The sequence below is a fragment of the Mauremys mutica genome, chromosome 2 (genome assembly GCF_020497125.1).
Source record: "Mauremys mutica isolate MM-2020 ecotype Southern chromosome 2, ASM2049712v1, whole genome shotgun sequence".
Classification (NCBI taxonomy): Eukaryota; Metazoa; Chordata; order Testudines; family Geoemydidae; genus Mauremys; species Mauremys mutica.
In genome coordinates, this window is record NC_059073.1 from 259146866 (window position 1) to 259161984 (window position 15119).

The 15119-nt window shown below is 48.2% G+C and overlaps 1 protein-coding gene across 6 annotated transcripts in view; it reads left to right on the forward strand.

Moving 5' to 3' along the window:
• The window catches only part of MLLT10 (MLLT10 histone lysine methyltransferase DOT1L cofactor), a 239406-nt gene that overhangs the window by 124675 nt on the left and 99612 nt on the right, over positions 1 to 15119 (forward strand). For all 6 annotated transcript variants that reach the window (XM_045005045.1, XM_045005043.1, XM_045005044.1 and 3 more), the window contains one exon: positions 2245 to 2340. In XM_045005045.1, the coding sequence (XP_044860980.1) occupies positions 2245 to 2340 (96 nt within the window). The remainder of the gene's footprint in view (positions 1 to 2244; positions 2341 to 15119) is intronic.

Below are 15119 nucleotides of genomic sequence, written 5' to 3' on the forward strand. Positions count from 1 at the left end.
AATCCCCAAAAATATTTTTTTTAGGCCAAAACTATTGAGTGAATTTGTCTCAAATTCACAAATAGATTTGGATTCACCAATAAACTATTAAACATATTGTCCAGCTCTAGTTATTTATGCTTTCCACTGCAAGGTTCCAGATTCCCCTGTCTTTAGACATTGTACAGAAGTTCTGAATAGAACATATCAAGCAGACAGAAGATTTTTTCCATTTCAATGACTTGAAATTAAAATTTAAGACAGATGGAAACAAACTTTTAACTGTTTGAGAGCGCAGTCTGTACTCCCCCCTTCTAAATCTTATCTTTTGTTGCTATACTAGCTTCATGAGGGGGCTGAACAAACTACAGGGTTTTGTGGTTGTGTCCGCTGTTTATACTGTGTTCCACAAGGACAAAATGGCTTTATGTTCTTGCTGTATATTTATGCTGAAGATGTTTTGAAATTCTGTTTTTCTTAAACCGTATTCATTTCCTGGTGAGGCTAGGTAACATAAACATGATCTTAAGAGGGTGCTGAGTTATTTAGAGAAGATAAAACTTTTTAGAAAATCAGCCAAGTTATTTATAGTTTATGGGTGTAGAGTGGAGTTTGCTTTACTCATATTTTCAAAATGAATTAGACTTTGCATGTAGATTTTTTCAGTTAGTTGGTGACCCATTACTAAGGAAGTTTAAAAGCCCATTCAGCTAGTTCTAAAGCAGCTTTTATGGCATGCTTATCTGATGGCTCTTCTGTTGCAAATATGCAGAAAACTGCCTTTGGAGTTATATTTATATGTATTTACATTCACTTCTCCCTTTTGATATGATGTCTGATTCTGCCAGTGTTGCCATAAGAGCAGTTTTGCAGCCATATTTAATAAGTATTTTGCTCTCCTGCTGGGGATTGTATAGCCACTTAATCTTCATGTGGATCTACACTGACAATTCTCAAAAGAAAAAGAAAGGTTACTTACCAGTAATGGCTTCAGATCCACAGTGCCCACCTTCCTTCTCCACCTTTTGGAGTAGTTCTTCTGAGTCTTTCAGTTTGCCGAAGGGAGTTGGGGCCATGCATATTTTTTTGTAGCTTTGTGTCCAAACTTTTGCTTCTGTGAAGGAGTTGTCATACATATGATACTGCTCTACTGGGTATGGTGCAGGTACACAAAAATCCCGGAAATGTGAATCTGCAGAAGTAAAATATTCAAGGAACAGTTGCTGGTAAGTAATCTTTTTTTTCTCCTAGTGACTTCAGGCAGCATAATCTTCCCAAACAAAAGTACAGTAATGTTTATAGGAAGAAATTAAAACCCGAAAACTTTTCAGTCACAGGAAAAAATGTAGAACTTCTACAGCATGTTGATGCTATAAAAATCATAATTTTCATGTTAATACCCTTCTATTGAACTCAAAATATAGGCCCTGGTTCTGCAAACATGCGGAGGGCTTGTAGGCAGGATCATGCCCCTAGATTGGAAACAGTTAGGGAAAGAGACAGTTTTCTTTGATATTTGTACAGTATTAGCTAGCTATACGTGTAGTCGTCAGTAAATAAAGGAAAACAGAACTACTTTCTAATTTTTCAGCCTATTTTAAAAGGGAAATATTCTGTTTGCTCAGTTTAACATACTGAAAGTTCAGAATGATTTCCTCTCAGTATATGAACTAATAACTTTATTTGAGACTGAAGTTTGTAATAAATAACATTAGTGTAGTTTTCTGGAGGTGGCCATCTTGGTAAAAGTGTCATTTGTGATACCCGTAGTAGAGCAAGCCTGAGATTTGTAAATAAGTTAATATTCTGCCTTACTGCTCATTTATAGTAATAACCCAATGAAAAATATGTGCACTATTAATACAGTAATTCTGGTGGAAATATAAGAACTTTAAAACAGTATGGACAGCAATATAGCTTTTTAATTCAATTTTTCTGTAATGTTACGGTACTAGATCTTGATTTTTGGCCAGATGGTTTTATTTTAGTAACAGTAATAGATTCAGTAATGCTAATTGTAACTAATAAAGAATTTCAGTGTATGCTGCTTCTCAATGCAAACATTCTAATGGTTCTGCTGAACAAAATGTGTGTAGTTTAATATTTGAAATATTAGTCATATTTGACTTCCACAAGAATGGAATTTTGTAGTCAAAATTTGTTTTTTACGTTTAAGTAACAGAAAATTGTATTATGTATGTCATACATGGATTATGTTGAAGATTAACCTGAACTTGGGTTATATTTTGCTTTCATATTTTTTAGAAATATAAAGAAAAAGACAAACACAAACAAAAATACAAGAAGCAGTCTGAGTCTTCACCATCTCTGGTTCCGTCTCTTACTGTAACTACAGAGAAAGTAAGTTTTCTTTTTCCCCCTTCTAAGGCTTAAGTTCAAATGAATTATTAAATTTGCATTTTGACACGTTTTTAGTAATGTGGAGTTGTAAACTGTTTGTGTCCGTGGTATGAAGAATGTCTGAGAATTTTATAATTGCAAAATGGTTACTATATACTGACTATAGAGACTGTAAGAATTTGTACTTGTCTGTGATAATATTTGGTGAATTGAGAAATATGAAAAATTAAGTTATTCATACTCCATTGTAATAGGACTCTTTATGCATTCCATTAGTGGCGTACCTGAGCCCACTTATCCACCGATGCTTTAAAAAAATCCGCACCCCAATCTGGGTCTATGCTGGTTATTTGATATGTATGTGTAATAGTCCGGTACGGGGGCCGTGCCCTCTCAGGGGCCGCCGGGAGCCAGGCCGCCTTACTACACGGCCTGGATCAGTCTTCGGGTTCTGAAGGTCTCAGGGGCCCGCCCCTCAGGCAGGGGCTGAAACAGAAGGCACACGGTCACTGCAATGGGCCCGGCCCTCAGGCAGGGTGGGGCAGCAAACGCTAGTTCCAGGCTCAGACCCTTTCTGCAGGCTGAGCGGTAACACAGTCCATAACCCCGGCCCTCAGTCAGGGCGGGGCGGCAAACCGGCTCTCAGCTCCGGTCCTCGCAGCCAGAGCTGAGCAGTCACCAAGTCAGCAAGCCCGAGCCCCAGCTCAGGGCTGGGCACCACACAAGGGTCCAAGGGGCTCAGGTCCTTCCTGCAGGCTGAGCACCACAAAGTTAATGAGCTAAGCCCAGGCCCTCAATCAGGGCGGGGCAGCAACACAGCAGTTCTAGGCTCAGCTCCTTACAGCCGGAGCTGAGCAGTACTAATAGTTCAGGGCTCAGGTCCTTGTCTCAGGAACTGAGCAGTAGCATCAGTCTCAGGAAGCCCAGGCCCTCAATCGGGGCGGGGCAAGAAACAATAGTTCAAGGCTCAGATCCTTTTAGCAGGAGCTGAGCAGTAATACCAGTTCAGGGCTCAGGTCCTTGCCTCAAGAACTGAGCAGTAGCACCAGTCTCAGGGCTCAGGTCCTTACTTCAGGAGCTGAGCAGCGGCATCAGTCTCAGAAAGCCCAGGCCCTCAATCAGGGCGGGGCAAGAAACAATAGTTCAAGGCTCAGCTCCTTATAGCAGGGGCTGAGCAGTAACAGTAGTTCAGGAAGCCCAGGCCCTTTAGTCAGGGCGGGGCAATAAACAAGAGTTCCAGGCTCAGGTCCTTATAGCAGGAGCTGAGCAGTAATAACAGCCCCAGGGCTCAGATCCTTGTAGCAGGAGCTGAGCTACAACAACAGTTCCGGAAGCCCAGGTAAGTGCAGGCTTCTCGGCCGGAACGCTGGTAGGAGGGGGAGTCTGCCACCCGTGAGTGGGGTGGCAGGGGGGGACACAGGCCCACCCACTCCACTGTGTCCCAGCCCAGGGCCCTAGCAGCGGCGTGGATCCGCTGCAGTCAGTGGGGATCCTGGCCGCAACACACTGACATGGGCACGTCGGTGCCCTCAGCCGGACAGGGGTCGGCTACCCCCGGGCTACACTCCATCTCCCCCTCCTCGGGTACCTGCTCCCCGCTGGGCTCGGCAGCGGGGTCCCATACCATGGGCTCCTCGGCGGGCTGAAGACGGTCTAGGTCGGGCTGCTCCTCCGGACGCGGGTCAGGGCGACGCTTGGGCTGCTCCTCGGGGTATCGGGCTCGGGGCAGGCTCGGTCCGTCCACCTCAGGGTACCTGGCTCGGGGCAGGCTCGGTCCGTCCACGTCAGGGTACCGGGCTCGGGGCAGGCTCGGTCCAGCGGGAGCCCGACCAGGAGCGTCTGTCCTCTCCGGCCGCTGGGCTCCAACTGAGTGCTGAGGCCGGGCTTTTATACTTCCTGTCCCGCCCCTTGACTTCCGGGGGGCGGGAACAGGTGGCAGTGGCTCCGCCCACTGAGGGGGTTGTTCCGATTCCTCTCTCTCAGGGGCCGCCGGGAGCCAGGCCGCCTCACTACAGTATGTATCTCGTGATCCTTGTAACTGATACCTGTAATCCCTCATAACTCAAGCTGGACCCCCAGATGTACAGTACCTTCCCTCTTAACTTGTGTATATTTAATTTTAAACATTAACTTTAATAAAATTTTAAATCTGCTCTTGGAGCATTTGCCCAGACCATCACTGATGCAAGAAGTATTCAAGTCAATAATTGCAAACTCATGCGCACAGTACACATCCACAACACATCACATTTCTTGAGTGTTAGCAATTTTTGCTTAACATAAGAACATAAGAAAGGCCGTACCGGGTCAGACCAAAGGTCCATCTAGCCCAGTATCTGTCTACCGACAGTGGCCAATGCCAGGTGCCCCAGAGGGAGTGAACCTAACAGGCAATGATCAAGTGATCTCTCTCCTGCCATCCATCTCCATCCTCTGACGAACAGAGGCTAGGGACACCATTCTTACCCATCCTGGCTAATAGCCATTTATGGACTTAGCCACCATGAATTTATCCAGTCCCCTTTTAAACATTGTTATAGTCCTAGCCTTCACAACCTCCTCAGGTAAGGAGTTCCACAAGTTGACTGTGCGCTGCGTGAAGAAGAACTTCCTTTTATTTGTTTTAAACCTGCTGCCTATTAATTTCATTTGGTGACCCCTAGTTCTTGTATTATGGGAATAAGTAAATAACTTTTCCTTATCCACTTTCTCAACATCACTCATGATTTTATATACCTCTATCATGTCCCCCCTTAGTCTTCTCTTTTCCAAACTGAAGAGTCCTAGCCTCTTTAATCTTTCCTCATATGGGACCCTCTCTAAACCCCTAATCATTGTAGTTGCTCTTTTCTGAACCTTTTCTAGTGCTAGAATATCTTTTTTGAGGTGAGGAGACCACATCTGTACACAGTATTCGAGATGTGGGCGTACCATGGATTTATATAAGGGCAATAATATATTCTCAGTCTTATTCTCTATCCCCTTTTTAATGATTCCTAACATCCTGTTTGCTTTTTTGACCGCCTCTGCACACTGCGTGGACATCTTCAGAGAACTATCCACGATAACTCCAAGATCTTTTTCCTGACTCGTTGTAGCTAAATTAGCCCCCATCATGTTGTATGTATAGTTGGGGTTATTTTTTCCAATGTGCATTACTTTACATTTATCCACATTAAATTTCATTTGCCATTTTGTTGCCCAATCACTTAATTTTGTGAGATCTTTTTGAAGTTCTTCACAATCTGCTTTTGTCTTAACTATCTTGAGCAGTTTAGTATCATCTGCAAACTTTGCCACCTCACTGTTTACCCCTTTCTCCAGATCATTTATGAATAAATTGAATAGGATTGGTCCTAGGACTGACCCTTGGGGAACACCACTAGTTACCCCTCTCCATTCTGAGTATTTACCATTAATTCCTACTCTTTGTTCCCTGTCCATTAACCAGTTCTCAATCCATGAAAGGACCTTTCCTTTTATCCCATGACAGCTTAATTTACGTAAGAGCCTTTGGTGAGGGACCTTGTCAAAGGCTTTCTGGAAATCTAAGTACACTATGTCCACCGGATCCCCCTTGTCCACATGTTTGTTGACCCCTTCAAAGAACTTTAATAGATTAGTAAGACACGATTTCCCTTTACAGAAACCATGTTGACTATTGCTCAAGAGTTTATGTTTTTCTATGTGTCTGACAATTTTATTCTTTACTATTGTTTCAACTAATTTGCCCGGTACCGACGTTAGACTTACCGGTCTGTAATTGCCGGGATCACCCCTAGAGCCCTTTTTAAATATTGGCGTTACATTAGCTAACTTCCAGTCATTGGGTACCGAAGCCGATTTAAAGGACAGGTTACAAACCTTAGTTAATAGTTCCGCAACTTCACATTTGAGTTCTTTCAGAACTCTTCTTATCTGCCTGCTGCATTGAATCTTCCTTCTTGTTGTGGCGCTGACTTGACTCTAATTCAAGGGACCCATGTGAAATGCCAAGTTGTAAAGAATATTTTTAAGAGGGACTACAAAAAAGACACGCATTAATGGTGCTGTTACAGGAGGGCACACAATAGCTTATAAATGTGTTTTTCTTCCCCAGAGTATGAATTCATTTTCTTCCATTTTTTTGGGATCTCAGGTTCTCAGTACTGTTTGACACATGATTCTGAAAAGTGGAGGTTTGAGTTCATTAGTTCTTGGTACTCACCAGTATAATGGTTTTATCTTTCTATGGAAAGATGGCAAAACCCTGCACCCAGACCCTACCGTGTGGTAATCTGATTGCTGGATCTTTACTCATTGCTCAACAAAATATAACCTTTGTGTTCCAAAACACCAAGACTCTTGTCAGATCATGGAAAAACCTGAAACTTCTCTTTCTTCTTCGAGTGGTTGTTCATGTCCATTCAAAATAGGAAGTGCATGCCAGCCGGAAGATTTTCCCTAGCAGTGTCCGTAGGGTCGGCCCGGGCGCCCCCTGGAGTGGCGCCACCGCGGCGCCCTATAAAGGGGCCCGCCGACCCTCCACCCCCTCAGTTCCTTCTTACCGCCGGTGACGGCTAGCTGGAACTTCTCTTGCATAGCAAGTCGACAGTGTCCTATCCTTACCGTTTAGTGTATAAAGTTGTATTATAGTTAGCTGATTAGTTCTCTGTATATAGTTCTTAGTAGTTGGGGGGTCCCCTCCCCCGAGTTTTCGTTGCCCGCTGGGGCATGCCCGGGTCCCCCGGGTTCAAACTTTGCAAGGATTGCGGGAAATTCATGCCCAAGAGTGACCCGCACTCTGCTTGTTTAAGGTGCCTCGGAGAGAGCCACCAAAAGGACCGGTGCTCTATCTGTAGAGGCTTCCGCCCGCGAACTCTTAAGGACAGGGTTCAAAGACTTAGTCCTCCTGATGGAGGCGGCCCTACAGCCACACTCGGACCCGGAGCCGGCCGAGGCGGTGCCCAGCACGTCTTCTTCGGTGTGGAGCGCCCCGGCACCGGCATCAGGACTTAGGGCACAGCCCAAGTCGTCAAAGACCCGGCACCAGACGGAGTCGGGTCATAGGAAGTCAGCCTCAGTGCGGCACTGCTTGCCTTCGCCGGTGCCCGCCAAGAGGAGGAAGCCGGTGAGGGATAGGTCACCCCACCAGGATCCGAGGCCGACGCCGTCCGCGACCACGAGCGGACAGGCTGGGCTACAGCCCTCGGCGGTTCCGTTGACTCCCGCACCGCAGAGAGGGCGGTCGAGTCCGGACCAGCCTAATTCCCCAGATCTCAGCGGAAACCTACGCCCCTCTTCGACCCCGGAGGTGTTTGAGGTGGCCTCAGGTCTGATGGGACTCTCAGCGCCGATCTCTCCGCACCGCAGGGAGTTGCCTACGTTGGTCCATCCCCCGGTGCAGTCTAGGGGCAAACCGGCCATGCTGTCACCTCCCTCCCCGCACTGCACCACGAGGATGGCACTGGACCAGGCGAGAGGCCCGCCGCCACCTCCGCACCGCTCTCCATCGGCACCGGGTGCCGCTCCCCCCAGGTCCTCATACTCAGAGACCTCAGACTCAGAGGCAGACTCCTATCGCTCCAGCCGGTCGCGGAGCAGGAGATCGGGGTCGGGGGCGAGCCACCACCGTTACCCACAGTGGTAGCAACAATGGCAGCCGCCATCGCAGTGGCCGTTTTGGACTCCCTGGGCCTACCACCAGTTGGTAGGCCAGGCATTCGGCCCGCAATCAAGATCGGCATCGGTGTCCTCGACCTTGGTGGCCCCGGCGCAGCTGCCTCCTCCTCCACCGGCACCGTTGTTGAGCAGGGGTGTGCCATTTTCAAGCTCAGCACCCCCTAGCAGGGCAGCGGCACCGGCAGCGGCTTCAGGTCCGGCTCCGCAGGCACCACATGCTACGCCAAGCCGCTCACTGGCGACCCCGATACCGGTTGCGGTGCCGCATTTAGACTCAGAACTGGCACCGCAACCACAGTACCGTGTGCCGCAGGACCCTGAGGGACTGCATGCACTGCAGGAAGGGCCGCTCCAGGTACTCTCCTCGTCATCCTCCCTGGACGAAGCGGTCTCGGGCACGGCTGCGGCACCGGCCCTAGAGGACACTTGTATCCTCCAGCAGTTGCTCCGCAGAGCGGCGCAGAGCCTCGCGATCCAGGCGGAGGAAATTGAGGTGGACGTGGACCCTGTAGTGGACATCCTGGCTCCCTCAGGGCCATCCAGGGTGGCCCTCCCGCTGATAAAGTCTATAGCGGATACGTCCCGCACCCTATGGCAAACGCCAGCCTCATTGGCCCCTACTGCCAAGAGGTCCGAGTGGCGCTATTTTGTCCCCTTGAAGGGGCATGAACACCTGTACACACAGACAGACTGACTGACTCACTCCCTCCCTCCCTGGTAGTGGATGTGGCCAACCAGCGGGAGCGTCAGGGGTTTCAGGGGTCAACGACAAAGAGCAGGGACGCGAAAAGACTCGAGCTCTTTGGTAGAAAGGTGTACTCCACAGGGGGCCTACAACTCCGCATTGCCAACCAACAGGCGGTTGTAAGCCAATATGGTCACAACACGTGTTCGGCCATGTCGAAGTTTGCAGAGCTCCTTCCCCAGGACTCGAGGCCAGAGTTTTCGGCCCTAGTGGAGGAGGGCAAACTGATCTCTCGAGCCTCCCTCCAGGCCGCCTTAGTTGCGGCGGACTCAGCCTCGCGCACCCTGGCCACGGGCCTCGATCATGTGGCGGGGAGCCTGGCTCCAGGTCTCGGGCCTGCCCTATGAGGTCCAGCAGACGATTCAAGATCTCCCCTTCGAGGGGCAGCTCCTGTTTTCGGAGAAAACGGACAAACGTCTGCACAGCTTAAAAGACTCGAGGGCCACGCTTGGCTTGCTAGGCCTGCATACCCCTGCAACCCAGCGCAGACACTTTAGGCCGCAGACGGCCCCCCGCCCGTACCAGCCACAGACTCGCCAGGAGCCGGGGCGCAGGTGGGGCAGAAATGGCAGGAGGTGTCACCAACGCCACCCCTCCGGCCAAGCGTCGGGTCAATCGAGGCCATCATCAGGGCCTAGACCCCCTATTTGATGGTACGGTCGAGGGAGATCTACCAATCGAGACTCTGGATCCTTCCACCCCTACCTTTGGGTCACATCTGTCCCCCTTCTACCGTGCCTCGTCCCGCATCACGTCGGACAAATGGGTGCTCCGCACGGTAGAGAGGGGATATTCTATCCAGTTCTCCTCCTGTCCGCCCCACCAACCCCCTTCCCCGTCCCTCTTCAGGGACCCATCTCACGGGCATCTTCTAACTCAAGAAGTGCAGTCCCTCACGCAGGCGGGGGCGGTGGAGGAAGTTCCTCGGGAGCTCAGGGGCAAAGGCTTCTACTCCCAATATTTCCTCATACTGAAGGCGAAAGGGGGCCTAAGGCCCATCCTAGACCTGCGGCGGCTGAACAAGTTTGTACGAAAACTCAAGCTTCGCATGATCTCCCTGTCCTCGATCATTCCCTCCCTGGATCCAGGAGATTGGTATGCCGCCCTCGACTTAAAGGACGCCTATTTCCACATTGCCATAATTCCCTGACACCGTCGGTACCTCAGGTTCGTTGTGGCCGGTGTCCATCTGCAGTTCACAGTGCTCCCGTTCGGCCTGTCGGCCGCTCCCAGGGTCTTCACGAAGTGCATGGCAGTCATGGCCGCCTTCCTGCGCAGGCGGGGCATCCAGGTATTTCCCTACCTGGATGACTGGCTCATAAAAGGTCGCTCCAAGGAGCAGGTAGAGACACAGGTGTCATTCATCAGGCGGACCTTTCTCGATCTCGGCCTCCTCTTGAACGAAGCCAAGTCGACCCTGTCTCCAACACAACGAATAGAGTTCATAGGAGCTGTTCTAGACTCCACTTACAGCAAAAGCCTGAGTGTGGACAGTTATACTGGGGAAAATTTGCTTTTTCTAATATAGCTTATTTCACTCAGGGAATTGGTATAAACTGTATCAGCAGCAGCACTTTTTATATGTAGCTATACCTACAAACCTTTCTTGGGGTATGTCTACACAGCAATTAAAAACTGCAGCTGGCCCGTGTCAGTCAACTTGGGCTCATGGGACTGGGGCTGCAGGACTGTAAAATTGCAGTGTAAATGTTCTGTCTTGCAGGATTTCCCACAATTTTACAGCTCTGCAGCCTGGGCCCTGTGAGCTCGACTCAGCTGACGCTGGCCAGCTGTGGATGTTTAACTGATGTGTAGACGTACCCTTAAGGCTTGTTACTCCTGAGGGAATTCTGCGCCAAAAAATTAAAAATCATGTGCACAATATTTTAAAATTCTGCAAATTTATTTGTCAATAAATAAATGAGGCTTCAGCATGGCAGTGGGGACCACATGCCACTGGCTGCATTGAGGTGGGAGATCACCCTGAAGTCTCCACCTTCCTTGGTACAGGGACTTGACAGTGAGGTTGGACGCTGACACAGTGCAAGGGGTGGGCCTGCCCTAGAAGCACCCTGGGGTCCTGCCCCTCTGCGCCAGGTGCACCAGGTATGGTGAGCAGGCTCAGCCCAGCAGGATCCAAGTGTGGAGGGGCTTAGTGTGAGAGGATCCAGATGTGGGGTGAGAGGTTTCTGTGTGGGGCAGTCTGGGTGCGGGTGGCTCAGTGGGAGATCTGGATGCATAGAGGGTATGGGGAGATGAAGCTTGGCAGGGGAAGGGCCTGGGGGCACAGTGGAGGGGTCTGGGTGCCGGGGGGGTGGGGCTTGATGGGGTGGGGGTCCAGGTGCAGCTGGTTGGGGATCAGTGGGGTGGGGGTCTGGGTGTGGGGGCTTGTTGGAGAGGTCCAGGTGTAGAGGGGTAGGGCTTGTCCGGGTGAGGATTCAATGGGCCTGCTTAATTGGGGAGCCCTAGCTGCTGCCAAGGGAATACTGCCTGCTGGGCTCCCATGATTCCCATAAGAACATAAGAACATAAGAAAGGCCGTACCGGGTCAGACCAGAGGTCCATCTAGCCCAGTATCTGTCTACCGACAGTGGCCAATGCCAGGTGCCCCTGAGGGAGTGAACCTAACAGGCAATGATCAAGTGATTTCTCTCCTGCCATCCATCTCCATCCTCTGACGAACAGAGGCTAGGGACACCATTCTTACCCATCCTGGCTAATAGCCATTTATGGACTTAGCCACCATGAATTTATCCAGTCCCCTTTTAAACATTGTTATAGTCCTAGCCTTCACAACCTCCTCAGGTAAGGAGTTCCACAAGTTGACTGTGCGCTGCGTGAAGAAGAACTTCCTTTTATTTGTTTTAAACCTGTTGCCTATTAATTTCATTTGGTGACCCCTAGTTCTTGTATTATGGGAATAAGTAAATAACTTTTCCTTATCCACTTTCTCAACATCATTCATGATTTTATATACCTCTATCATGTCCCCCCTTAGTCTTCTCTTTTCCAAACTGAAGAGTCCTAGCCTCTTTAATCTTTCCTCATATGGGACCCTCTCTAAACCCCTAATCATTGTAGTTGCTCTTTTCTGAACCTTTTCTAGTGCTAGAATATCTTTTTTGAGGTGAGGAGACCACATCTGTACACAGTATTCGAGATGTGGGCGTACCATGGATTTATATAAGGGCAATAATATATTCTCAGTCTTATTCTCTATCCCCTTTTTAATGATTCCTAACATCCTGTTTGCTTTTTTGACCGCCTCTGCACACTGCGTGGACATCTTCAGAGAACTATCCACGATAACTCCAAGATCTTTTTCCTGACTCGTTGTAGCTAAATTAGCCCCCATCATGTTGTATGTATAGTTGGGGTTATTTTTTCCAATGTGCATTACTTTACATTTATCCACATTAAATTTCATTTGCCATTTTGTTGCCCAATCACTTAATTTTGTGAGATCTTTTTGAAGTTCTTCACAATCTGCTTTTGTCTTAACTATCTTGAGCAGTTTAGTATCATCTGCAAACTTTGCCACCTCACTGTTTACCCCTTTCTCCAGATCATTTATGAATAAATTGAATAGGATTGGTCCTAGGACTGACCCTTGGGGAACACCACTAGTTACCCCTCTCCATTCTGAGAATTTACCATTAATTCCTACCCTTTGTTCCCTGTCCTTTAACCAGTTCTCAATCCCCTATACCCTTTTCTTTTCCCCACCCCTTTGCTTCCCCCTTCCTTCATTTCCCTCACCACCTTACCTTGCCCCACTGCAGGCACTCACTGTTGCACAGAATAGAAAACAGGAAGGCTCCCAGCACACAAATGGAGAGCACGACTGGCACGAGGACCCAGGAGGCATTCAACTGCAGAGTCAGCAGATCTGAGACACAGCTTTCTTCAGCTGGGCAGCTCTGTGCTTGCAGAACGAGGGAGGCAGTGTCATGTAACCTCATGTACCATCCCAATGCCTCACCTTTGTTTGGAGGGGGCAATCCTTGTCCCAAAAACTGCGCTCACAGTCCGCCACCCCTCCCACCTGCGCAGCTTCCCTTTGCTTCTCTGCTGTTTTCTGCAGGGAAACACAGGAAATCTGCAGGAAGGCCATTTTCCATGGGCTCACAGTCATGCAGAATCCCCCCAGGAGTAGCTTAAAATGCCAGGGCTGCCCAGAAGGGGGGGGGGGGGGCAAGTGGGGCAATTTGCCCCGGGCTCCGCAGGGGCCCCCAAGAGAACAGCTGAGGCTCCCGCCTCCGCCCCTCTCCTGGAGCCTTAGCGCGTCAAGCGGTGTCCTCAGACAGCGCCGCAGCGTGTCTCCGGCGGGGCCCCTGAGCCCCGCCCCGCTCAGAGTCGCGTGGTCAGGAGGCGGGGCTGTGAGCTCCAGCAGAGTGCCCCCTGCAGCGTGCCGCCATGCTTGGGGCGGCGAAATGGCTAGAGCCACCCCTGGCTCAGGTGTTTGGTTACAAGCTGAGGTGGTTCAAAAGGTTTGGATTTTTTTTTAAGCAGAATTTTTTTATTGTTTCTTTAAACAATCAAACACAGCAAGCAGCAAATATTTGGCCACACACTTCTGAAACCTCAAACCACGTTCAGGTTTTGGCAGACTAATTTCAGCTTTTCAATTAAAAAAACGACAACAAATTTTGAAGGAAAGCAGACATTGTCCGTGATTTTTTTCTGCTTTTTAAAAACCGCTAGTTTTCGATCCAGAAAAAGTTTTGATGGAAAATATTTGTCCAACCCTTTTAATGAGCTTTAGTGCCTTTTAGCGCTAGCTGGTGGTGAGAACCAGTGATACCTTGTAAAGAAGTTTTCTCAAAACTGGGTTTGTGCCGAAATGCGGAAGGTTTATTTTTCCCAGGGGCACTCGTGGGGGGGAGCAAGTGGGGCAATTTGCTGTGGGCCCCGCAAGGGCCCCCAGGAGAATATAATATTGCAATTTTTTTAATAGAAGGGGCCCCCATAATTTCTTTGCCTCAGGCCCCCTGAATTCTCTGGGCGGCCCCGTAAAATGCTATAGAGGCCCAGCTGCATCGCTGTAGCGCTTCAGTGTATATACTGCCTATGCTGCTGGGAAAGATTCTCCCATCAGACATAGGTAATCCATCTCCCATTGCCCTACTGCTGTCTACACTGGGACGTAGTTTGGCTTAACTACGCTGCTCACGGGTGTGGATTTTTCATACCCCTGAGTGATGTAGTTATGCTGACCTAATTTTTAGTGTAGATTGGGCCTTAGTGTAGACAAGGCCTTAACTATTGTGGTGTTGCCACCACATTGTAATAATTAATATCAGATTGTAATGAGTGTAAATCAAGAGGTGAATTTGTAATGGCCAAGAAATAGATTTTCAAAAAGAAGTTAAGAATAAAACTGGAAATTAAACGTATAAAAGCAAGATAAAAGATAAGCAAGGTTTAAGACAAAATAAATCTAGAAATAGGCAGAGTGAAAAATAAATAGGCAAGAATTAAAACAAAAATTAGAAAATAGGCCAGTGTAGGAAGTAAAAATAAGTAAAATAAATGAAGGGTTAAAACAATTATAAAAGTAAGGGGGCAGTGGCTGAAAACTTTTAAATACAGAAGCTTTTTTTTAAAAGAAATTGTATTGGCAAGAGTTATTAATAAATCTTCTTAAAATAGGCAAGTTATTGTTGTGCTGTACCAAGCATGTACGAACACATGGACTTTGACGTAAAGAGTTAAACATCTTAAAAAAAAAAATGATGAAAGAGGTCAGGGCAGTTAATAAACTACCAATCCTGCATCTACTGCCTTTCATCCCAACGTCTCTTGCCCACCCCCCAAGAAAACAAAACAAAATAAAAACCTATCAAACATGTATGGAAAATTACTGGAATAAAAATTTGTGCCTGCCATTACCCTGATCGCTTTGCCTGTTTCATTGGATCTCTTTCTCACACCCTTTGTCTATTTTTCATCCTTTTTAGTTTGCAGTAAGCATGTTGGGTCTGGGTCTATGTCTTAGGGCATCTCTTCACAGCATAGTTAGGTCTAGTTACAACTTGAACATTACCCATAACTGGATTCTCATCCACCCAGAAAATTCTCTAGCTTCAATTAAGTGGTGCTTTAGCTGGCCTGTTGGTGTAGGGTGGATGGAGGTTCCACTGATGCAGGTGCTTGAGATTGTAATGCCCTGGGGCTGCAGTATCTCAAGTTACAACAGCTCATCAGCAACTAATCAAATCACTCTGTAGCTGGAGTGTTGTTTTGAAATTTGGTTTGGCCTGTCACTCACTCTAGGTTAACTCGAGGTGCAGTAACTCGAGTGCACTATTTCAAGCTAACTGTGACAGTGAAGACAAGACCCATGTGTTTGTCCAGCACAATGGGAATCCCA